Source organism: Nylanderia fulva, unplaced genomic scaffold (genome assembly GCF_048542155.1).
Source record: "Nylanderia fulva isolate GAGA-0341 unplaced genomic scaffold, ASM4854215v1 Scaffold15, whole genome shotgun sequence".
Taxonomy (NCBI): domain Eukaryota; kingdom Metazoa; phylum Arthropoda; class Insecta; order Hymenoptera; family Formicidae; genus Nylanderia; species Nylanderia fulva.
In genome coordinates, this window is record NW_028189730.1 from 1,660,870 (window position 1) to 1,687,492 (window position 26,623).

Consider the following 26,623-nt stretch of genomic DNA (forward strand, 5'->3'; position numbering starts at 1 on the left):
AGAACATTTAATTCGGAAATATTTTTTACAGAAAAATCGCGAATACTAAAATCTCACGAAGTACTAAGCAGTATTTAGGCCGAGCAAAATGGAGTACAATCAAATTGATGTAGAGAGATGTTATCGATCTCTGTTACCGCCACATCACTCATTCAACTGCCAATCAAACGAAATGATGCAAAAGAGAGAAGGCAAGAGAGTTCATTTTATTTAATTTTTCATAAGGCATAAAAAATTGATAGTGGAATAAAATTAGGACGGTAGTTTTAACATAAGAGAGATGACACATCTCACTTTTAGACATAATTGGAGGAAGGTTGTTAGAATCATGCGAAATAGGACAAGGAATGCCATTCTACATTAAAATGCTTGATTCTCGCATGATTGTCTACAAAATTTTCGTTTCCATTAAAGTTTTAATATACTCTTTTTTTAATTAATTTTCTCTAATTAATTTTTTACCCGTGCCTCATTTAAGTAATAATATATAATAGCAATTTACTTTAAAACATGTTATAATTAATGAAACAAGATCATTAAAAAAAATTAATAGCTCGCAAAATATTCTGTTAAAAATTGAATAATTATATAATAATTGAATAATTATACATATTCTTTTAAAATAAATTAAAAAGTTAATATATTCAAACTAAATTATTTACATCCAATTCTTCTAATTTATTAAGATTTTTAATAATTAAATATTTTAAAAATATCTTTCTCTAATTGTGTATATGTATTTTTCCTAACTTTATTTTATAGAATCTTTTCAAGCTTTTCGAAAAGAATCATGGGAATAATATATCTTGCTTTAATAATTAATTTAATGATCTCTGTTGGAGAATAATACATTTAAATAAGAATTGTACTTCTATAAAGTAACCTAAATTCTCTGCACGTGCCTTTTTTATCTGTGCATTAGACAAATTGAAATCAATTTTTTGTTAGATCTGTCATTTGTCTGTTTTTGCGTATCTCTCATTTAAGTATGGAAAGGAACACACATTAATTTATTTAATTTTATAGAAAGTTATTACAAAAGGCTCTTAATTTATAAAAATACATGAGATCGCGTGAGATCTCTCAGTCTCAGTCATAGAGAGAAAGAAAGAGAGAGAGAAACGTATAATCAAGGTAATAATACAATTAGGTAACTCTTTAGTTAATTAGCATGTATGAAAATTAATTTGTTAAATACAATATATAATATACAGTTCAAAATAACAAACTAACGTATATCCTTGTGAAACTGCACCTGCATCAGTCATGCGAATAATAATTCCTAATTTAGTAGTACTTAACTATTAATATTATAGAGATATTCGAAAGGAAAGTAAATATATCACGATTTTATTTTAATTTTCATAAAACTTATATGATTTTTCCGCAACAATTATGCTCTGGATAAATTTATCTCAAATTTATTTATCATTGTTAAACGTCGGAATGACATCCATCGTATTGTGATATCGCGGTTAATCTATTATTGTTATCGATCGGCGGCGCATTAATTAGTAACGAGACACGCGAAGGCGTAATGTGTAACATTTTGCTGCACAGTACGAATGCATTTCATTTCTTGCAAATGTCTCGACAGACATTGTTTGCATTACTTAGAAGGAAAGGAATACGCGCAATTCATCGTAAACTAACTAATTATGTAATGCATGAAATGGAATTTAATCATTCTGTAACATCGCATGCCAATCATGACTGAAAATCGCAATAACATAGCAATAAGGAAGATATGCAGTGATAATCGCGTCATTAACATCAATTTATGATATAATTGAAGCATTTCTTATAGAAACACTAAAGTAAACGCGATACAGAACAAAAAGATTTTAAGATAAATTTAAGATGAATTGAAGCTATAAAAATAAGAATTAATATGATATTATAAAATTTAAAATTTTGATGCAATATTTTTCTATGTAAACGTGACGAATAATGTGAAACATGAAAACGTTGTTATATAAGAAAATAAAAATTTTATTATCAAGAAATAATAAAACAATATTTCTTTGTTTGCCATGCAAATAATTCATAATTAAAAAAATGATAAATAAATGTTAACAGTTTATAGAAAAATTTAATGAAATACTATATGTTTTGTTACATTCCATTAAAATTGTCTCAAATAATTCGAAATTATTATTCGCTTGATTTTGCAATTTTAATTATAATTGAGATATTTCATGTTTTATGCAAAAAAAAAATACATATTTATATACGTTACAAATATATTATATCGTATTTTCTAAATTATAAATATATAAAATTTATTTAGATTCTCATTTTTAAGCACATAATTTTATAAATAATTAAAAATATGTTTATACTTATTTATTCTGAATATTAATATTACATATCTCTCTAGATTTCCATCGTCAAGCATTTGGTCGTAAATAAACAAACAATTATCCGCGCAAATATTATTTGTGAATCATAGCGTCTGTCAGTGTTTCGTTAGTATTGTAATATAAAAATAAATAATATCAGCATCTCTTTCTTTAACAATAATCATTATTCGCGTTACATAAATATTCTGTTACATAAAACAACAACAATGTCCTACCATTAATATGTCCCATATCATTTATTTCAATATTCCAATTTAATTATTATAATATTTGAAACTAAATTATATAACAAGCATATATTATATGCATATAATAATTATTAAAAATATAACTTTTGCGTGCCTTTTTATCTTTTATATAAAGACGACGATAAGACTTTACGTGTACGATGAAGTCGTAAGCAAATGAAATAAATAATAATTATGCGCAAACACATTGCATACGGAACGAGTGAATTTACTCACTGATCGATGCGCCGCTGTCGTTTAATTCTGTCCGTCTGACCCCATCATCGACCCGTTCACTCGCGCGCATAGATACAAATCGATCTGGTGAACCGCGACGCTAATTAGGATAGCGCTGGGCAATTAATAATAGGATGCCCGTCGTTTCGGAATTTCGATACTTTACGATATGTACGAGTGCAACGCGCGCTTCGCAAGAACGCATTTCTGATCGTCTATTTACGTTTACATATGTACGTACATATATATATATATACCCTGCTTCGACCATGCAACGTCACGTGATATTACGAGATGCACCGCAGCTGCAAATTCAAACTTTATGGTATCAGAAAACGATTACTTAACGATGAGAGCCAGCGTTTCGCGCTGAGAGTGACACATTTTGCGTATAATAATTTGGATTGAGAATTAAAACGCGATATGTTGCGTAATTTTTAAACAAACGCGCCTTTTATGTTTTCATTTTTACTCGTCAAAGCGTTAAACATAAACAGTCATATTATAATTAATATATAATATTGATAACAGAATCACGACTGTGTTGCTGAGAGAAACGCAAAAACAGAGATAGCCTTTTTAATTACGATATCCTATTACATAAAACATGAACACAAACATGTCCTATCATTTATTTAAATTATTCTGTTTAATTATTATATTTGAAATTCAATTACACATTTATTTATCTCTTTTAGCCTTTTAATTATAATACAAATATGCGGCACATTAAATGTGAGACGGGAATTTTTGCTCGACTCATCAATGATTAAAGAATGCAATTTTTCGTGCATTGTATTCAAATTCGCGCGGGCTTCCTATATCCTCCGTTATTTCCGCAAAGCAAAAAAGAGACGAACATTTCTCTCTCGCGAACGTAAAAGTATAAATATTGACACAAGACATTGTTGAATCATCGCAAAACGGTACGAGCGACGAATAATTCGAGCAATGACGAGAAAACAAATCAATTGTCACAACTCACCGATCAATGCACCGCCGTTGGCTGCTTCCCAGCATCGGATCGAACAGCGCTTTCTTTCATTCTCGTCGATCGAGCCGGAAGCGAGAGGGTGAGTAGAAGAGAAAACACCGGGTATAAATTGGAAAATCGCACGTGCTTGTCAACGAAATACGACGATGTCTGCTCCGAGTTCGTCTCTCTCTCTTTCTCTCACACACACACACACATACCCGCGGCACGCGTCGCACGGGCAATAATTTAGCACTTATCACACGATACGAACGGACGAAGCGCGCGCGACATTCCTTCGTTTAGGCGCGCGACGCACATCACCGTAACGCGGTCACATTCTGACTACACGGCGAGCGGCAACTTCACTCGTTACGTCGCGCGTCGCGCGGCAAAAGGGTAGGGGTAAGAGCGAGATCAAAACACAACACATTCCACGGAGGTAGGGATGACGTAGAGACTAAGCTGTTTACCGGAGCTCTCGAGGAAAAGAATCGACCGTGACGTATCGTCTGTCACTTTTTGCACAAAAATCTGTGTTTGGTCCTTCAAAACGGTCCCCGTGACAATTTTTCTGTTAATTTCATATAAATATTTTATTTAACACATTCGCGTGTGTTAAAGGTTGGAGTAATAACTAGTTAATTAAAAACTCTGATAAGAAATATTATTATCTGTTGGCCGATTTAAAAATATCATATTTATATTATTATTAATAAAAAAAGTTGAAAAGTTAATAACTATAGTTTTAAAAAATCATTAACTCACCCAACCCTGGTTAAATGTTAAATTAGTAAAACTACTGAAAAAAGATGTAAAAATAATAGAATGTGCATCTATTTTTAATTTCACACAATAAATATTTTCTGATTTATTAGCGACAAGATTGATCTGTTAACATTTGCAGAAAAAAATGTTGATTTTTTAATATAAAAATATAAAAAATGAAGATTATTTAATATAGTAAATATTGATTTTATGATATAAGTGAGGATGATAAAATCTAAAATTAACATATTTTTAGTTAATTTGTACATTAAAACTCTATGTTAATTTTACACAAAATTTATTTTAAATTATTTGAAGTTTTGCATTTATTTTGTTAAAATATTAACATTAAGTATTTATGTCTCCATTTAACCCATAATATTCATATCATGTTAAATTAACACAAAAATTTCTGTGGACCATTTGAAACACGTGAGATATCTGTCAAATTTCACACAAATTTTTCAACTGTGTACGCATCGCGAGAGTGCGCGACATAAACGTACCTTTTGATCAGTAATAATAATTTTATCTAATTATTTATCTTATTTCATATTATCTCGTTTAAGTTTACTCGAGTTAGAGGAAAAGATAATCGACCGTATATCGTTTATAACAATCTATCGTGAAAGCGCGCAACACATACTTCTGGTTAAATAATAATAATAATTTTATTTCGCGAATGAAATTTCGATTTAAATAATTTCTCGCGTGGTCCGTCAAAGGGAGAAGAATCTTAAACCAAGACGCCAGCGGCAAATCGCAGGGAAGAACATGACGTATACATACAAGCGCGAAATGAAAACAAAACATTCCAAAAGGTGAGAGTAATCTGCATACATGTACCTATTTATAGAGCTGTTTGCAATCGTATTCCGAATGTGTCCGTATATTACAGTGCCATGTGCGTCGTTGCGAAAGAAGATGAATTATTGTATTTTCACGAGTGCGTAGAAACGACGAGGGTGGAAAAAGAATAGAGAGATCTTGGAAGCGAGCCCTCGACCGCTGCGTTCTTGGCACCGCATAATTAGCGGGTAATTTATAAATTGTGTTATTTACCAGTTTACATTTGTGTTGAATAAAGGAGCAATATAAATTTTTATTATATACTATTATATAATTTTATCTTCTAGAATGAAAACGGAAGATAACTTGTGACATTGCGCGGAAAAGAGAAGAGCGAGACGTATTTAATTAAAAAAAATATATTTAAAGGGTGAATAAAATCAGCTGTTTATATAAGAAAATGAATCTAGTGTAACGCGGAGTTTTTATTGTCATTCACATCGAAAGAGAGCGATATAATTTTAATGACTACTAATTAGTAATTTTGATGAATAAGGAGAGCTCTGTCTTGTTTGATTTTGTCAAAACTTTATAATATAGTGGTATTTTTTGTCTGTGAAACACGAATTACGTAAATGTTCTATGTTTATCTTGACACAATATCCGGTCAATATTTACATGCATTTTTTTCTATCGCTTTATCAATAAATAAAGAATAAAATAATTCTACTCACATTTTGACGATTCTCTTCTCCGGTCTCGGCGTACACTACTTTTCCTGCAGGAAACCAACCTCTGTGCCGGCCTAAATAATTTTAAACACTTTAAAAATAAAACAAGCATATTTTATATATAACATTATATATATATGTATATAAGGACATACCGAATTTCCGAAGATTTTTGGCTGACAATTCGGGAATATCGGCGACTCCTGGTGCGTCGCGAGGACGTCATCGTCGATAAGGGGCCTTGAAAAAATGGCGACGCAAAAACGGAGCTTCGGGTTTTTCCCGCGTTTTTCGAGTTTTATCGAACGCGTCGAAAATGTGACAGCTAAAAATTCGGGCGTCGCGACGAAATAAAAAAATACCGGAGTGCGAGTGTTTTAAAGCTTCTCTGAGAGGAGGCGGCATCGGGCAACGACGGGACAAGTACATGGTAAATAATTGATTTATTATTTATTTTATTAGGAAAGGAAAGGAGAGAGGGAGCGCGACATGTCAAGCGCGAAATTGAAACTCAATATTTATAATAGTAAATTGCAAATGTATTTGTGTTGTAGTGCATCGAGGGAAATTCTTGGAAGCGAGCAATTTTATATTGATAAACCAAGTAAGTTTAATTTATTATTTTTAGAAGCTTTCGATATATTTTATATTATTAGATGTATATTTTATATAATAGATGTTTGCTGACATTTCTCTTGAAATATATTATAATATTAATATATTATAATATTATAAATATATTATAATATTAATATATTATAATATTAATATATTATAATATTATAAATATATTATAATATTATAATATATTTATAATACTATTTATAATATGATTATAATATTATTTATAATATTATATAAATATATTATAATATTAATATAATATTAATTATTATTCTTGATATGAAGAGAGATTAAAGAATAGAAAGAAATAAAATATTTTTTATCGATTATTTTATAATAATGCGAGGTTTGCAAGTTTGTTAAATATAACTGATTCAAACGTAGATATTCTGTTAAATAACGTATATATGATCGAGGATTTAAGCGCCTAAAAGACGCTTAACAAAATATCCAGGGAAAGCATAAATCCCACATGCTACTAAAAGCACGAGTAGCGTGCATACAAAGCAGCATACTATTCGCCATTTATAATACCGACAAACGACGAAGCAGCATGCTCTCCATGGATTCCGAAACCAAGAGAAAGAGGTGTCAGGTCGCCTGAAAAAATATGTAACAAATTATATTTGATATATTTAATTATATATTATATATATATATACATATATTAATTATATTATATATATATATATATATATATTTAACATATATATATATATATATATATATATAATTAATAAATTATTATTATATAATATTAAAAAGCATTTTTCTTCATTGAAACGGAAGATTAGAAATTATATTTAAATAACAATGCTAACGAGATCTGAAAAAAAAATTTCTTTCTCTTTTTAATAAGTTTAATAGTTTTTCTTTCTTTAATTAATTTTTCTTTTTTTAATAGTAATTAATTATCCATTGCATAAATAAAATGAAAATATAATAATATATAATTATCATTATTTTATCATTTCTTAGACGATTTAAATACATTTAAGCAAATGCTTAGCCGTTTGTCCAAAATATATATAATTTAAAAATATTCTTATCAAATCAATCTGTTATTCTTGCATTTGCAAATTAAAATGGGACAAGTGCGTTATAATAATAAAATTAAATTGAAAGAAAATAAACCTTGGAGACGGAAGATTCTGAGGCGGATCTCTTCCTTTGCCTGCCTGTTGATTATCCGCATCCATTGCTCGCAAAATAGATATTTCCAGCTCAACTTTCCCCTACAATAAACATTTGTTTAGTAATCTTGTTTTAATTTTTTATTCAATTATTTTTTATAATTATATATATATCTCATAGTTTTACGAAAAAAAAACTGTCGTTCCCGTTTATTTATTTATAGCATTTATTTACCGCTTGAATATATTTTCCGCTGTTGATACTGCGAGCGAATGGCCACCATGCTTTAGTTCGCATAACTTTGAATAAATTCATGGTTGGTAATTGCGGTTCAAGTAATTTCATCGTACAGTTTTTGGAGTTTGAGCTGCCTCGCGGCATTCTGGACAAGTCGAGCGTCAACTCTCCTGCAACAAGTTGATTAGTTTAGAAGAGCGTTATGATTATAGTACATATCGTAAATTACATTAATTAATTATATTCTTGATATTACATTTTCCAAATGTATGTTTTCTATTTCGGAAACACAGTTTTCCAATTTCAACTCCTAAATTTTTTTAAATTTTGATGCAAATTGCGAAATTACATTTATATGTATATTGCTAAAAAAACAGGACATATCGTAAATTACATTGATTAATTATATAACTTGATATTCTATTTTTCAAATATATATTTTTAGTTTTAAAAACACAATTTCCTGTGTTAAAAAATTTAAACTCTTATTTTTTTAAATTTTGATGCAAATTGCGGAATTACATTTATATACTGTTCAAAAACAATTACAGGGCACATCGTGAATTACATTGATTAATTGAAACTTGATAACATATTCTCGTGATATTATATTTTTCAAGTAGATGTTTTCCGTTTCGAAAATACAGAGCTTCCTGTATATTAAAAAATTTAAACTCTTAAATTCTTTAAATTTAGAAGTAAATTGCGAATTTACATGTACATGCAATACGTATTAAAAGTATAATTGAAAAGTAATTAAACTAGCGATTAATTGTATCAGACATAAAAAAAAAACAAAATATGCACGTTCTGTATCGCATGTCGACAATTTTTTTAAACGGTTCTATTATGAAAGACATTGATAAGCTTTAATCACCTAGAAAGTCGTCCGAAGAAAAATGATCGCTGTCCCAGACTTGCAAATGAAGCTTACAAGGCAACTTATCCTCGGTCTCGTTTCTAGCAAAGACCGACATTCTTCTACGAACTATCATGACATTCTCGCCCTTTGAATATGTGACACGAAACACGAATCTCCAATTAAAGTTATCCTCGCCGGTTAGAGAATTATAATGAATATCCGTTCTCTGATAATCCTCGTACAAAATCCATCTAAACAATTTTATCAAGTATTTCGCGACAGGGTTTTCTAATCCGGCGAATTAATTGATCGATTGTACCATTTTAATTATTAGAGTTGAATATTTAAAAAATTTGATTGAAAGTCAAGTTACCGGTGATATATTAGATTTATAATGTCAGAGGCGAAAAACCAAATAAATGATATAGGTATATTATTGGCATGTCATCATCAATTTGAATCGAGCGAATTTAATTGCGCTATTACATCATATTTTTCGAATTGTCGTGCAATTTCGTGTAGGGAAAACACATATTTCTCTCGCTCTTATATATTCACTATGACGTACCCCTTGACGTAAATGTCGGAGCATTTCTCCCCGGTGAGAAATTGGCTTTCGACCAGCGGCACGTCCTCGGTATTCCAAATGATCACGCGAATTTCATATTCCTCCGGTGTCGGAGGTGCGATGCTGACCGCCGGTTTTGGCGGCAATTGTCCGATGCGAAACATATCGATCCACATTTCGAGTTTGCCCTAAAATATCTCGTCTGTATATGCACATTGTATTATATATACGTATATACATATATATATACGTATTTCGGGAGTGGAAAATATTGTAACCGCGTTTTTTTCTTTTTTTTTTGTTTCGGCCAAAATTGACGTTTCGCAAATTACATGTCAAAACAAAAAGTTTTTTTTCCAATTCGATCCGGAGACTATAGCTCACCTGACAAAAGCGCGCAAAGTAATTAAGATATATAAAGTGAGCTTTCTCCCGCGAAGAGAGAACGTTTGTATGAGAGTCACGTTTTTTCCCGAAGAACGAAAGTTACTCTTCGCGATGAGCTGACGTATTTGAACACGTTACCTGTTCGAGACCGGGCCTCTTTGCGTTGAAAAGCGGCCGTCTCTCGACGTGTTCCGGCACTAAAGCGCATCCGCAGATAGGAAAATCTTGCCAAGAGTGAAGTACGTTCAGAGCCATGCATTCTTCTCTGTCTGTCGGTGTACGATCGAGTGTTTAGCAGAAACTCGTTCATTTTCCTTAGACTCGTGAAGTGTGTCAAGTAGAAGAAAAAATCTGTCTATCTTTATTCTCAAAATATCTTTGTACGATTATTCGTATTTATTTAAATCTCATTAAATGTTTTTTAGAACATTATTTTTCAAGAAAAACAAAGAAAAATAATAAACACTTGAAAATACAGAGAAAAAATCTTTTAACGAGGATGCTCCTTAATTACTTACGAGATCATTATTTACTCGAGTTTCACATTTTAATTATACTGCTTACATATTTCACAATGTATATAAACTGCGGTAATGTAATTTAATAATTACATCCAGAAAATTCTCGAGCGATGAAATATAAATTACGTACCAATCTCTTCTTTGCGTTCGATCACGGCGTGAAAGGGAAATGTCTTTATGCCGATTTTAACTTCCCGTTCGCCGTATTCCGGTGACGGTAGATTGTTTCTTCTGCAGAGAAGCTCCAAAATCTGCGTCGGTCTCTCGCGATCCCTCCAGACATTGTAACCGGCGGTGCTGTAAACATTCGCGATTCCACAATGGGCCCGATGCCTGCTGTAAAATCGATTTTCGATATCGATTCGCGTCTCGCCAATCAGATCGTCGGCTGTCGTGGCGTCAAAATCCCACACTTGGATCTCCAGCAAATAATCCTGAGGGAAGCTCGCCTCGAACTCGAACACGCTGTCAGATAATAGTGACTTTAAGGGGATGCTGAACATCACTGTTTTACCGACTGAGTTCAAGGGCTTTTCTCTTTATTGGCTATACAGATTGAAAAATCCTTCTCCACAATTAAAGAACCGATAATAATGAACAGGGAGCGCTGTAATTTCGTATAAAAAATAATAGAAAAATAATAAAAAATTACAGGTTTTTTATCGGCCTCTTGCATCAGCTCATAACAATACTTATTTAATACAAAAGTTCTGCAGTTTATTTGTGCACAAAATATGGCGCTCCCAATAAAGATGACATGAAAGAATAATACAGAAGTAATAAAAATGAGATTAAAAGCCTGTACCAAAAGATTCGTACTTGAATTAAAATTAAGAGGATGCTGAACATCACTGTTTTACCGACTTTGAGTTCAAGGGCTTTTCTTTTTATTGGCTATACAAATTGAAAAATCCTTCTCCACAATTAAAGTGCCGATAATAATGAACGGGGAGCGTTGTAATTTCGTATAAAAAATAATAGAAATGAAAAAATTACAGTTTTTTTATCGGCCTCTTGCATTAGCTCATAACAATATTTATTTAATACAAAAGTTCTGCAGTTTATTTGTGCACAAAATATGGCGCTCCCAATAGAGATAACATGAAAGAATAATACAGAAGTAATAAAAATGAGATTAAAAGCTTGTATCAAAAGATTCGTATTTGAATTAATTATGTATGTATATTCAATAAAAAGTGAACTTAACCTAATTTAAAGTCGATAAAACAAATCAACGGCAGCATCCCCTTAAGTCATTTTTTAAATCGCGCTAAAGAAAATAAAAATTTACTTGCAATTGTCTGCAGAATCTTTTAAAGCGTCTAGTAATATTTTTCAGGATATTAAATTAAATTTTATTTCGCTTATCATCTCGTTGCACAGACTGAGAAATCATTTATTCAACTTTTTAGTTTGGCTTTAAAGAGGAAAGACAGAGATTTTGGTTGACAGAATAATCTCACTCAGACGTGAATCGCTGATACATCTACGTTACGCTGTTACGTGGAGTAGCTGAAAAACCTGATCATGCAGTTTTGAAGCTGCAAAAAAGCCGATACGCACGGATGCACAGATGGATATCGATAAAACATTTCCCGATAACGCCCAAAAGGGGTAAAGCTGTACTGTTAGACGCGCCTTCGAAAGAAGCTACGAGCGGCTTTTTTTTGCGGATTTTACCGGCCAAATGTAGGGTTCAATTGATTGGGTATATAATTCTTCCTGTCGCTGATGGAATTTTTTCCCAGCTTCACGCAGAGATACGGGTCGGACTTGCCGCTGAGGGGATCCTTAGGCTGTAAGTTGATTCCTGTGCAAAAAGTAAATTTACAGTTGGTTTGATGCCGAGAGGACGAGCTTATCTGGTTTGTTGAAAAAAATATAAAGCAGGGAAAAGAATCCCACGCATAAAAAATGAGAGGGATCTTTAAATCACCCTTTAAATCTAATCAATAAAATAAAGAGAATACATGACTGATAAAGGTCACGTATTTTTTTTTTTTTTTTTTGGTTCAAATTTTTGATCAATTAAAAGTTTAATTTTAATATAAATTTTTTGCTGCTAATTTTTAAAAATAGATATTTCGTAATTTAGATGCAAATTTTCCTCTCGAGAAATTCAAGTAATTTTCTCTTTCTTTTTAATTTATCTTTTTTTTTCGGTGCATGTGATAAAATATGAAGACTAACCCTTTACGACGTAGAGTCTAACGAGCAGCTTAACAGGCCCTTGAGGCGGATAATCGTTGCACAGACCATTAGCCGCGTCTCTTCCGTTTCTCGTTTTGCACGGAAGATTGTCAGGATGCGGCCATCGGTATATAGAAATATGTCCCTGACGGAAGTTAAACTTTCGCGTTTAAGTACATATGAATTAATAAATCACATGTGCCCTTTCCTTTTCCCTCTCCGAGACATTTAATAAATTTACACGTTTCGAACGATATTCGACACTCCTAATTTTTTTTTAGAGGTAGATTAATTAACCTTGAATTTGCCAACGTAATTATCTTCAGTCAGGTAGTGATTCTCGCTCCTTCTTCCGCGCCACAACTCGAAAGTGCTTAGACGATCCTGGAACCCCTCGAATTGCGGCTGCATCTCTAGTTCCGTGGGATAGATCTGATTTCAGTGTCTAAGTGATCGAGTTCGGGCAAGTTCATTAAAGCGTACCTTGAACGTTGCCATAAGTTCACGACGAAACGTTGTTGTAATTCCCAATTCTCTATTTCTCTCTTCCTACGGATCCAACGTGACGTACTAATTTGCATTATCGGATCTCTCGGTTGATTGACCCTAACCGATTCGTGTATTATATGACATTATCGTTAGAACCGGTCATTTATCGAGAACACGATTTGCAAAATTGAGAAATAAAAATTTGATGAAATTTTAAATAAATGAAGATTTAAATGACGAAGTCAAATATATAGAAATTTGAGAAATCTAAGAAATTTATTTTCTGTGTTTGTAATGTTCGTAATGCGACATATGAAAAATGCAAGACTTTAAGAATCAAAGTACAGAGAAATAATTGAGCATTTAAGAGCTTAATCTGTTAAGCTATATATTTAGGTATCTAAATTACTAAGCATTAACTTGATAAACGTTTAAGGGGCTAAGCAATTAAGGTTACTAAACCTCTAAGAAGCGAGATATCTAAGCAATTAAATTGCTAAATCGTTAACTAGTTAAGCATTTCTAAGCAGTTAGATATTTAAATAGTTTAACATCCAAGTCATTAAGTTTCTCGAATATTGAAAGTTCTTGAATTGAATATTTCTAATTGTAAGCATAAGTTTTAAGGGTAATTTGGATAAAGGTAATTTTTTTTTATTTCAATCGATTCTTTAATCAACATACCTGAAGAGAAGCAAAATATTTACTCCACCAATCGAGAGTCTCGTCATCGCTGTCTCCGTAAATTTCCACCTTTTTTCTCTTGGTAAAGAACTTGAATTTCAATATCCTCTTTATAATTACAAATAGCCTCTTCAACTTGGAATAGACGTCCATTCCAGCCATTCTCTTATATGCAATGAGACCCTTGGTCTCTTCTTTTAAAGGACTATAATCGATGGGTAAGGGTACTATCCTTAAAAATAAAAAAAAAATCAATATTATATAAAAAACATTTGCTTAGAAAATAATACGAAAAAAATTTGTAACGATATGCGCGCGTGAATGATAAAATGGAACAATAAAATTAATAAAAAACGTGATAATATAATATCTTGTTTAAATTTATTATAATTAAAAATTTTTTTTCTTTCGATTTTGTGAAATATTTATTGTAGAATGCAATAAAAAATAAAGTTTATTCATTTTCTCTCAATTTTCAAAATTTGATAGATAAATAATAAATATATACTGACACACTATCGCCGTCTGTTGTTTCGCTAGTCGGAATTTTTGCATGAATTTCGACTCGTATATTTGCGCGTCGTAATCCTCCACAGTTATTAATTGCTCCAGGAATACACGAATGTTGGGGATAATACAGATCCCTGCATATTTGAAATAGCCGAATGCGCGGGAATCGTAAACCTTTATAGTAATACTCGGATAGTAAATATCGAGCTCCGGCAATTCCTAGATGATTAATGCTTTTTAGAGCGGTTCTGCTGCTGTCACATGGATTTGTTTAATCAGATTTTGATAATCCTACATCATCAAGATAACGTCGGCGAACAGCCGTTAAGGAAAATAACGATTTGCTATTTTTATCGAGAAGATATAATTATAGCTTTTTCGAAAGATTTTTCGTAGTAAACTTATCATCGCGATTAAATTGCGCACGGACAGACTTGTTTTTCATATTCAAACATCATTGCAAAAGAATTGAGTTATTGTATTAAAAACTAAATTGTTGATTAAAATATTATTTTAAGCGGCTTACATCTTAAATTTGCATTGTAATTATTTTTAATACAAAATAATTTTTTATCATTATGAAATTTTATAGAATTTGATGTCATTTTCGAACTAAAATGACCATTTTTTGACATCATTTTGACATTTCTGTCCTTCGGGAAGTTCGCTGATCAAACATTTTCAAGATAATTTCGTGCGATTACCAGCTCGATCATAATATGCGGTTCCTCAAAGTTGCTGAATCTCTTCGCGTTCTTCATCACTTCCGACTTGACGTGAATTCCGGCGCACTCGACTATAATTCTAGGTCTGCGTACCGGCATACACTTTATCTTCCTCATGTCGCGGACACCCCAAAAGATCACCTCGAGTCTGTAGCTTGCCATTTTCGGCCTGATATCCGGTGGGATCCTATAAATCTTATCCTCCGGCTGCGTATTCACATCCGAAATCTCCTTGTTCTCCGTCTGCGCAATAATACAATACATTTCGCCGAATATATCGTGCGTGTTGATATATAAAGCGTGCTCGTGAGATTGAAAACTCAAAGTAAGGATAACATCAAATGGAATACATATATAATGCAACGAAAAAAAAGAAAAGGGAATATGCGTGGGATATATTTGCCGCGTGTATATTTGTGGCGAGAGAAAATGGAGATATATATATATAGCTCACTTCTATCAACTCGAAAGCGGCGAGGACCGAACCGGTGCAATCTTTTTGCGACTGAAATTTGTACCACTCTAATTTCGGTGGGAAATCGGGTGGCGAGTAAGTTTCCAACGAGAGTTTTACTAATGGCACCGCGATACATTTGCCGCAGAACTCCTTCGTGCCCTGTATTATGTTTTTTTTTTTTTTAAATTCAGTATGTAAATGTAGTTAAAAAATGGTTTCAATCTTTTGAATATTTATCTTGAAAATGATTTTAGATATAGTTTTGTAAATAACGAAATGTAGTTTCAACCATTTTACGCTATTTTTATTTTTTCAATACGAACGTACTATAGATTCCGTTTTTATTAAAAAAAAATATCAAAATATTTTTTGACTTCTCTTACGAACAAATCCTCATCGAAAACTTGAAGAACAATTTCAGGTGGTGCCGATTTTATGTATTCTGTAGTTCCATGCAAAATAACTGGGGGAAAAATTAACATCTGATCCCAGAATGGATCTAAACTTTGTCTTATCACCTGCAAGTATATATCAGTAGTTATTTTTCTATTTTTTTCTTAAAATAAATTTTTTTAGGAAAGAAATATAACGACACACGTGTGAATCTAGCGTAATCTCAACTTTTCATTTTTATATTTCATAAATGAAGCAAAGCATCAAAAAACGTTTACATAGACGTAATGCAAACGGAGTACGAAACACAGATGCACATCGCTACATCAGAATGATATTTTCATCTAAACGTAATATGTCGCATGTGCAACATTAATCATGCTCATATTACATCAGTCGTTTCATTCTCGTTGCATTTCAAGTGAAATGTCATAGGAATATGCGCTGTAGAAATTTAACGGTATCATGACCGTAACTGCTGACATTGAGCATGCACAATCGACTGTGTGAAATAGAATCATTGCGAAAACGCTGAATGCGAGAGAAGTTTATACATACTTCAAAGAAAAACCGGAGAGAAAAAATTCGCGCGTTATACGCCGCCTGTGCGTCATTTGTCGTTAAAACTCACTTGCGTGGAAGACGTGTATCCCTGAAACGTGACGCGTACAAAGGAGTCCATCAAGCCGGAAGCGTCCATTCCAGGCTCGAAGCGACCTTGAAATATATAAGCTCGCAACTGGAACGTCTGTAACGCGCATATATATTTATTGTTATGATTTCATTTTCGCGTGTGCGTGCATTTATAGCTTTATAATATCGAACTGCGAGCACAATAAATGCGAACAATTGGATCCTCATCTATATACATTCATTGTCGGCATATGTGGTGCTCGATGAATCGTGCATTATTTTGTAAGGCTTCCTCGAGATTCGCAGCCATCGTTTGCTTACCGAGGACCGATTGTACTCGATATACTTCGGGAAGGTATTGACGTTCGCGCCGTGATCGATCTCGTATCCCGGTGGAATCGCGCTCCAACACGCGGCGACGTACTTCGCGTTGCCGAGCCACAGAAAGCCGTCGACTTTACAGGCGCTGTACTCGTTCTCGTCGTCCGGATTTCCGGGAAACAGGCTGACACGTCGACCGCACTTTGCGCCCGTCTCGGCAGCCTCCTCGGAATGAAGAATCTGCTCCGCGGATAGTCGCGAGTAAGCGACTCGTTTAGAACCGGCAATCATCCAGACAAAGACGTCCGGCAGACTGTGCTGAGGCTAATTGAAACGGGAATATTAAGGGGATCCTAAATGTTCTTGAAAAGTCTGAGGTTTCAATCCTGTTTTATCGACAAAATGTAAGGTTAGGTTCAACTATAAACCTATTTATTGGCTATACGGATTGTTTTTTACCTGAATTCTTAAAAATTCATAATTCTGCAACTTAGATATATGAGATTATACAGATTGATAAATCTTTTTCCTGTACAAATTAAAGTATTAATTATAACAAATTGCGAAGTGCTGTAATTAGCCAATAAATAGATTCCTAGTTTATCTAACCTCACATTTTGTCGATAAAACAGGACTGAAACTCAAAGACGTTTAGGATCCCCTTAACGTGTCACTCGACGTCGACATTTATAAGGAAAATTTTAAACTGCTCCGACTCACGTTTTCGCTCAGGTCTCGCAATTTTCTCAAATATTAATACGCGTGAATCGTCAATGTGAGGTTAGATTCAACTATAAATCTATTTATTGACTATACGGATTATTTTTTACTTGAATTCTTAAGAATTCATAATTCTGTAACCTAGATATATGAGATTATACAGAACTTTTTCCTGTACAAATTAAAGTATTAATATTAACAAATTGCAAAGTGTTCTAATTTCAGGTAAAAACAATCTGTATAGCCAATAAATAGATTTATAATTTATCTAATCTCATTTTGTCGATAAAACAGGGCTCAAGGACGTTTAGGATCCCCTTAACGTGTCACTCGACGTCGACATTTATAAGAAAAATTTTAAACTGCTCCGACTCACGTCTTCGCTCAGGTCTCGCAATTTTCTCAAATATTGATACGCGTGAATCATCGCGATTCTAATGTAATTGTTGTTGGGAAGTTCGCCGTTGATTTTGATTCTCTCGAGAATGTTCTCGACGCTTTTGAGACACAAGCTTATACGATGACGATCGAGTCTGGTAGTTCCGCCTTTCCTTTCGTACTTGTCGGTGTCCAACAAGTATGCATAATGTGTGCAGTGAGCTTTCAACATGCGGATCGTCTCGTTGTAAACCTCGAAAGCTGTCGGATTCTGCATAGCCACTAAAGTTTCCAATTTCTCCAGTCTTACCTCCTGGAATCGAATTAAACAGATTTTTAAGATACTCGATTCTCGGGATCATATGTTGAGAAATTCCGTGATATTTTAAGATACAAGCGCAAGTTTGATTATTATTCCACGCAACTAACGACTTTATCCTCTCTCGCAAGTAAATTGACGTAGCAAAAAGTCTTAAGCGTCTGATTTTGAAATGACGTCTAAAAAAATGTATTATTAGAAAAAAAGTTTTCTTATTGGAAAAAAAAATAAAATTTAATATTTAAGAAATAATTTTTTTTAACGAGATGTGACGCTGCGACAAACCAGAGACTCGGCGATGTATCGGAGATGATTGCTATTGTTCATTCGCCATTCCACATTTGGCCACCAAGATCTCACGTACAGACAAGGCTTTCTAGAGCCCAAGGGTACATAATTATATTTGCCGTCCAAGGTGCCAGTGGCTCGCGGAACTGATTGGCTCTCGAAGTTCGGGCGCTTTTTTAGCAGCTCGTTTTCTGCCAAAGTCGAGAATAGACAGAGACGACGAGTATATTTTCGTCGAGCGTTCAGCGCTAAATGCGGCCTCCCGAGACTTTCGCGTGACTTCGACAGTAACAAGTTTCATTTGACAAATAATTCACGTAAAAAACAAGAGATGACAAATCTTTCGAGAACTCTGTTTAAAAATGAAAAATTTCGCAATAGTTATTTTTTCCTGTTATTGAGAGAATCTGTATTATTATGTAGACAGCACAATCGATAGTCTCGTCCGCTTCATAATTACGAGAAATAAAGAAAAAGATATTTGAAACGAATTATCTCGAGGAACTTTTGTCTCCAATTTTATTTATATTATTGCATTTACTGCTGAAGAAACTTCTTAAGATAAATAAAACATGGGCGCAGCGGGAAATAAAAGTTTATGTGGCACCTGATTGTTGGCCGTCGTTATTGTTCTCGACACATTGGCTATGCGGGAATTGCCGATTGCCTGCGTTTCCTAGACTCAATTCGAAGCTGATCAGTTTTGATCCAAATCGAGAACGGTCGATCATACACACTTCATAAAGCACGCCAACTAGGAGATATTCGTCGGTCGACCACAGGCTTTTCTATAGATTCCACAGTTTTCTATAAACTTTTATTATAACAAAGAAATAAAATCTATATCGCAGACTGAAGGGCCATTCTATAAATTATATATATAAATATTTCTTATTCCATTTGTTCTTTAACTGCGAATTCTTCAAATATATTATTTTTGAAAATTATTCGAGTAACTATAAGCTTTGAAATTCTCGCATTAAAATTTATATATACGATTGTGAAAATTATGATAAATATTAGAATTGCTGAGACGACAAATATGTTTTCCATGTAAGAGAAACTGGTAAAATAACAATCGCGAAGACAAAAAGAACAACTACAAATTGAATCACCTCGGTAATGGGAAATGCCGAAAGTGTCTCAACCCCGATTCCCGGGGACGCTTCTGGGTCATCCATTTCAGTTTTCAACGACAGAAGTACTCTTCCGCGATACAAAGGCATTGCCGTCAAGCATCTACCCGAACAACCGTTCTTCTCCACTGAGTCGGACCCGTAAAAGTGGATAAAAGACGGTCCATATGTCGGCAAGAATCCTATTGGAAAGCCAAACCTTGCCTTTCACAATCAATGTCGCATGTAGCGTCGTGCTCTTACGTTATTACTTCCTGACTCTAATTTTATATATCTCTCTGAGCTTTAGTTAGGTCAGGTCTAGTTCAAAGAAATCTATTTATGCGCGTAAATAATTATCCGGACATGACGTTGTCTAAGAATATAAGTATAAGAAGTACATAGTATATAAGAGGAATGGTAAAATTATGCAAATAATTGAGCAAAATCGATACTATCGAATGAGAGATAAAGAGATACATTTTTGTCATGCTATATTTCAACTGAAACCAATTATCTGTTTGGCAAAATTAAGTGCGCCATATTTCCTGCATTCTTGGCAATGAACTATTATACTTGGCAATCTCACCGTACTCTCCGGAATTCGAGATCTTTGTCATGTCCAGGATATGAACCGCTACGATGCACGTCCGACAACTGTCGATACGGTGTTTTATAGTGATTCGTACACGGTGACAAAGAACAGGAAACATTTCCTTGAAAATGATACCTTCCTGGAACTTCGGAGAATAGATTTGCCACTCTTCGCTGGTCGATCCCTAACAGAAAAGTATTATATAATATTTTTGTTTTACAAAAAAAAAAAATTCTCTAACGTTGTTATATGAAATAATGATATTAATCCTCTCTCGGAGAGAGAAATTTAAAATTTTTACGGCAAAAAAGCAGAGTAATGAATTGCAGCGTACTTTCATTCCGGCGAACGATATTTGCACGTAGGGATTAATGTTCTCGAAATCGCTTTTTCTGCACAAGCTGCTCATGTCTGGTAATCCGTCGGCGCGATAAACGATGAAAATGTAACGCGAGCGTTGCCTGAAGGACAGCCTTTCGCCCCCGATAGGCAGCAATAAATTCCTGCCACGTTTATTTAAATATATTCCCACGATATTGCAGCGTAAGAGCGATAAAAATTCTGATGAGGAGGCCGATAGTGGTATAAATTATATATGTATATGTCAATAATATATATTCCCTTTTTATATACATATATATTGAAAAGGAATTACCCTTCGATGTCATCTTCACCCTCCGTTTCTGGATGCACCTTTACTTTCTCACCCTTAGCGTTCACTGTGATATTGCATTTTACGTAGCCTTTCGGCCTCGCCGATGGATCTTTCGGATCCGTCAGCACAGCCCATTTATGAAAATATTGTCGATCTGCAAGCAAGAGAGAATGTATGTTTACAAAAAATAAAAAAAATATCACATTTAATATTTAAAACGACATATTCTTCTCGACGAATTTATCTCAAAAATATAATTCCTATTTTTATTTCTAAAGCAAAATTTGTTAGTTTGTCAAAACTGTTATATTTCTCAATTTCTTTAATTTAATTGGTTAAACTGCTTGTTACTTGCAGGAATTTAAATTATTTCCTTTAAAATAAATTATGTATGAAACTATAAAAAGCTAATATTTTTCTCGTTATTTCTTATTTAATTCTTGTTTGCAACCTGGCTGTTCCCATACTGTGGCAACCTCAAAAGAAATGTTTCCGTGAAACTTTAGTCGCCGAAGAAAGTTTCGCAGGTACACTGCTATCGTGATTCCCATACTTAGCAGATTGTCCAGACTACACGTGAAGTCGAATACGAAGTACTGAATATTTTAAAAGGCAAAAGTTGACTTGTAAATAGAATAGGGGTATTTTACATACTTATATCAATATATGAAAGACAAATATTTTCTTTTCTCAACAAAGTGACATAAATTAGAGATTCTAAGCATATTGATAAAATCTCGAATAAATTTAAATAAATAAATAAATAAATAAATAAATAAATGAATAAATAAATAAATAAATGAATAAAAAAATAAATAAATAAATAAATAAATAAATAAATTTTTCGAACCTGCTAAAAATTATGATTTACAATATCTCAAGCATGTTTGAAAAATACGCGTAATTAACGTGTATTATCGTGTTTTACTTTTACATCACTCAGTATATAGATTGTCGATAGATTGAATAACTTCACCTCGTTATAAATAGGATTATCAGTCTTCTCGCGTACCACCGTCCTTCTCTTGCGATTCCCGACTTTAACGACAACCAGTGGATTCGCATTTTGTGGCAAGTGTTTTGCCTCGAGGATAGTTACGCAAACTTGGTAAATAGAGAACTTTGGTCTGAATTTCTTGAAAGGCATCGCGCACGGTCCGCAAAATCGATCGCTGATATTGGCCACATGCCAGATGTTATTTGCATTTGTTTAACTTGCCGTTTGTTTGTTTCAGGATGTATTCGAAACGCGACGGCGGGGAATTTATACGCGGCTGATACAATACGGGACAGCGATCAAAGTGTAAGTACTGTATTTTCAGATATTTCCAAGATTTTCAATACTTTTCTATCGTACTTTGCGAGGGAGATTTCTCTTATTGCTTTTTATTTAAAACGCTACCTCATATATATATATATATATATTACGCGCAGACTGAGGTAGCGTTTTAAATAAAAAGCAATAAGAGAAATTCAATTATGTAGTATATATAATTTTAAATCAGATATAAGGAAATAAAGAATCATTTTTATGGCAAAAGCAAACATTATTGTCATTTTTATAACAGCTGTTCAATCGTAAAAAATTGTTTAAAATTTTTTAACGTAAAATAAATAAATAATATATATATATATATATATAAATTGTTTAAAATTTTTTAACGTAAAATAAATATATATATATATATATATATATATATATATATCGTAAAAAATTTTAAACAATTTTTTACGATTGAACAGCTGTTATAAAAATGACAATAATGTTTTGCTTTTGCCATAAAAATAATTCTTTATTTCCTTATATCTGATTTAAAATTATATATACTACATAATTGAATTTCTCTCGTATAAGGTGTTTAAAAAGAAGGTAACTTATCAGCAGATATTTGTCCGTGTATCATCAGTTAGTACTCACGCAAAATATTAACTGATGATATACCCGGTGTGTCCGATCGACAGAACCTATTTTTATCGTTATCTACTGTCGATGCCTTTCGCCTCGACTTAAAGTTCCACTGTTTGCTGCTTACTTCAAACAGCAGCAACAATTTATAGCGTGAATAGATCTAATAAATAAATTTATTGGGAAAGTGAAATACTATAAATGTTAATTTTAACGTAGAGATTTTTGAAATACCAAAATTAATATTTTTTAAAAATTGAAATTTAAAGTTAAACATATTACGAAAATGTTTTAAACTTCAAATTATTGATTTTACTGTTAGAATATTTTGTGAGATATTTTTATTTACACGTCGTAGATTGTTCAGATGCATATATGCAATTAGATTGCAGCTTCTACATATGCTGCATAAATCATATACAATTGTCGTATTTATATTTATTTCTTTATAGTCAGACTTTTCCTGTTATCTGTCACTGAAGTTTATACTTTCAAATTTTTAACTACCAACCACGTGACAAACAAAAAGTGACGTACAAAATTTATTTATTATTTCAATTGCTTCTACTTTAAAGAATAAGACAGCTTGAATAATAAGCTACACATTTTTTATCGATTGTGAAAGATATGTTGAAAATGTATTGATTATATCTCTTTGAGTAGGAATCAAACTAAATGACACATGCGCTATCCTATAACGATTTTTCCATAAATGGAAACTGCGCATATTCGAATAATAATAGTTCCTTCCTCGACTTTGTGTCGTACTTATCGAAGACTATCCTGTCAAACACAAGTGTGTGCTTCACATGTCAATTTTGTGTCAGTGCGTGTAAATACAGGCTTCGCCTCTGACAAAGTGTTTCTCCCCGTTATTCTGACAGCAATCGAAGCGCAGTCGTAATTTAAAATATTGACGCATAATTAAACTTTAAATATTATAATTTGGCGAACTTTTTTTTATGCAAATTAGAGCGAGTTTCTTCGAGCTTATTATATTACCAAATTTTAAAAAATATTAATTCCTTACAATAAACTTATAGTTATTACTATTTCATTTTATTTTATTTTATTTTATTCTATTTTATTTTATTTTATTTTATTTTGAAAATTTTCCACAACAAGCAATTTTTCTATTCTATGGCAAATTTAAATAAGGTAAATATCGATAAATAAATTTATTGTAGAACTACTAAAGTAGCGCTGCACCATTTTTATTTTATTTTATTTTATTCTATTTTATTTTATTTCATTTTATTTTGAAAATTTTCCACAACAAGCAATTTTTCTATTCTATGGCAAATTTAAATAAGGTAAATATCGATAAATAAATTTATTGTATATAAAGTAGCTGCACCATTTTCTGACTGTGCTATCCCGTAATTTGCGGCTATAAACTTATGAGAAACGTATGTGGAGGCGATTTACAGCTTGCGAGGGCACTTAAACTTATAGTTATTACTATTTCATTTATTTTATTTTATTCATTTATTTTATTTTATTTTATTTTATTTCATTTTATTTTGAAAATTTTCCACAACAAGCAATTTTTCTATTCTATGGCAAATTTAAATAAGGTAAATATCGATAAATAAATTTATTGTAGAACTACTAAAGGAGCTGCACCATTTTCTGACTGTGCTATCCCGTAATTTGCGGCTATAAACTTATGAGAAACGTATGTGGAGGCGATTTACAGCTTGCGAGGGCACTTAAACTTATAGTTATTACTATTTTATTTTATTTTATTTTATTTATTTTATTTTATTTTATTTCATTTATTTTATTTTATTTTATTTATTTTATTATTTTTTTTTTATTTTATTTATTTTATTTTATTTTATTTTATTTTGAAAATTTTCCACAACAGACAATTTTTCTATTCTATGGCAAATTTAAATAAGGTAAATAACGATAAATAAATTTATTGTAGAACTACTAAAGTAGCGCTGCACCATTTTCTGACTATCTCATAATTTGCGGCTATAAACTTATGAGAAACGTATATGGAGGCGATTTACAGCTTGCGAGGGCACGTGCCAAAACAGAGAACGTGCCCGTAATAGTTTCCGAAATATACACCCTCCATTACACGCCCCTGCTGGTTCATTCGAATCGTCGTCACTCCCTTAGCGCGATCGCAAACTGTGCGAAACATATCGACGTCGTCGATATCGTGGCGAGTTTCTTTTTATTATGGAAATCTTGCGTAAAAAAAAAAAAAAAAAAAAGAGAGAGAGAGACCCTCGGGACGATAAAGGGCGAGGATCGTTAATGAGAGCGGATATGCTCGCCCACGTACGGCTCATGAAATTTTCCCATGCGAGCACGTCGTCGGGATATTAATTATCGTGCCGTTGCGAAGGCGGTATTTGGGATTAAATCGTAGACCGCGATCGACTGAGATTCCGAATATAATGGAGATCGAGGAAAATTATCGGCAAGAGATTGCGTGATATCAATATTTCAAGAATTTCCGGGATCTAGAAAGTTTGATGTCAGTTGTGTAAGTGTAGAGTAAATAATTTCTTTATTAGGAAAGATTTAATTTGGAAGGAATCAAGCATCTCGCAAGAATTTAATTTCGTAATCGAAACTCGCGAAACAATCTCTAATTAACGAATACCGCCACATAACATTCTTGTTTAATTTTTTTCTAAAAAAATCAATCACTATCTTTTCTTCAATAACCTTCTTATATATATATATATATATATATTCTACAAGTAGAAAAATAATATAATAGTAAAAAAATAATCTAAAATAGGGTGAATTATTTAAAATTTCGCTCTGCGGAAATTCATTATCGCGTCGCAACGTCATTATCAACTTAAATTTCCCAACTCGTCTCTCTAATGAAGGCTCGGGCTACAATGGCGCAACGTGAGCTATAAAATGTTCGTTCCCCGAAAACGTGGAAAACGCGGATAGAATTATCGTCGAGCGATCGTCGCGAGTGGCAAAAAAAAAAATGGGAAAAAAGCCAACTCTCTCGCGGGGGTCGGCACAAGCGTGTTAGCCGCGGGGTTGTAAGTTTAACCCCGCTAACTGGTCGCGGAACACGAGCGCCCCCAATGGGGGGCCTCTCCGTCGGGGGTGTTCGTTACGCTACGAGCCCTTTGAGAGGGTCACGTGCTTGCGCGACGGACCCTTCAAGCCGATATCGTATTTGTACAACACGCACGGCCATTATTGTAATACGCTGTTTGTGTGTTTTGCGCAGTCTTTGTATGCGCCTCCACCCTCTACATGATCCGCGTCTTCTCTCCTTTCTTTGTTTCCTTTGCTTTTATTCTTCTTCTCACCTTTTTTTATTCTCTCTCCCTATCTGGAAATTTATTGTTTTTTATATTGAATAATTTTTTTTCTATATATACGACATATTTTTATTTTTTATATTAGAAATTGTATTTACAAGTTTGCTTTTATTCTTCTTCTCGCCTTTTTTTATTCTCTCTCCCTATCTGGAAATTTATTGTTTTTTATTTTATTGAATAATTTTTTTTCTATATATACGACATATTTTCGTTTTTTATATTAGAAATGGTATTTCCAAGTTTGCTTTTTATTCTTCTTCTCGCCTTTTTTTATTCTCTCTCCCTATCTGGAAATTTATTGTTTTTTATATTGAATTTTTTTTCTATGCGACATATTTTTGTTTTTTATATTAGAAATTGTATTTACAAGTTTGCGCACGAAGAGAATTTTCTCTTAGAATTTATCCTGAAAATCATGGGAGTCGTGGGATAATATATGGTGTTGGAAGAATTTTATAAGAGTTTTTCTGATTAATATTTACCACAATAAAAAATATTAATATGTAC

General features: G+C 32.7%; 2 protein-coding genes and 1 long non-coding RNA gene across 4 annotated transcripts in view; 1 reads left to right on the forward strand and 2 right to left on the reverse strand.

Annotated features, from left to right (window-relative positions):
- Nucleotides 1-4,195, reverse strand: part of SK (small conductance calcium-activated potassium channel) — a 165,912-nt gene extending 161,717 nt beyond the window's left edge. The window contains exon 1 of one of the 2 annotated variants that reach the window (XM_085480457.1): nt 3,813-4,195. The gene's annotated coding sequence lies outside the window, so the exon portion shown is untranslated. The remainder of the gene's footprint in view (nt 1-3,812) is intronic. The other variant, XM_029308792.2, reaches the window with a different exon arrangement.
- LOC114935874 (uncharacterized) lies at nt 3,719-6,019 on the forward strand. The gene is made up of 4 exons (XR_003820585.2): nt 3,719-3,900; nt 5,294-5,389; nt 5,467-5,605; nt 5,705-6,019. It is a non-coding gene; the product is annotated as an uncharacterized LOC114935874 (long non-coding RNA).
- Nucleotides 6,020-7,131: 1,112 nt separating this feature from the next.
- Nucleotides 7,132-23,721, reverse strand: LOC114935845 (otoferlin). The gene is given in 29 exon segments (XM_085480587.1): nt 7,132-7,312; nt 7,847-7,947; nt 8,081-8,253; nt 8,961-9,196; nt 9,514-9,701; nt 10,039-10,169; nt 10,552-10,886; nt 12,102-12,231; nt 12,612-12,756; nt 12,909-13,043; nt 13,095-13,160; nt 13,785-14,011; nt 14,297-14,513; nt 14,999-15,262; nt 15,474-15,635; nt 15,860-15,994; nt 16,501-16,617; nt 16,824-17,147; nt 17,920-18,234; nt 18,526-18,719; nt 19,136-19,316; nt 19,644-19,846; nt 20,233-20,422; nt 20,573-20,741; nt 20,894-21,047; nt 21,345-21,489; nt 21,870-22,046; nt 22,049-22,167; nt 23,640-23,721. Coding segments are annotated over 29 exon segments (5,196 nt in total).
- Between the last annotated feature and the right edge of the window lie 2,902 nt (nt 23,722-26,623).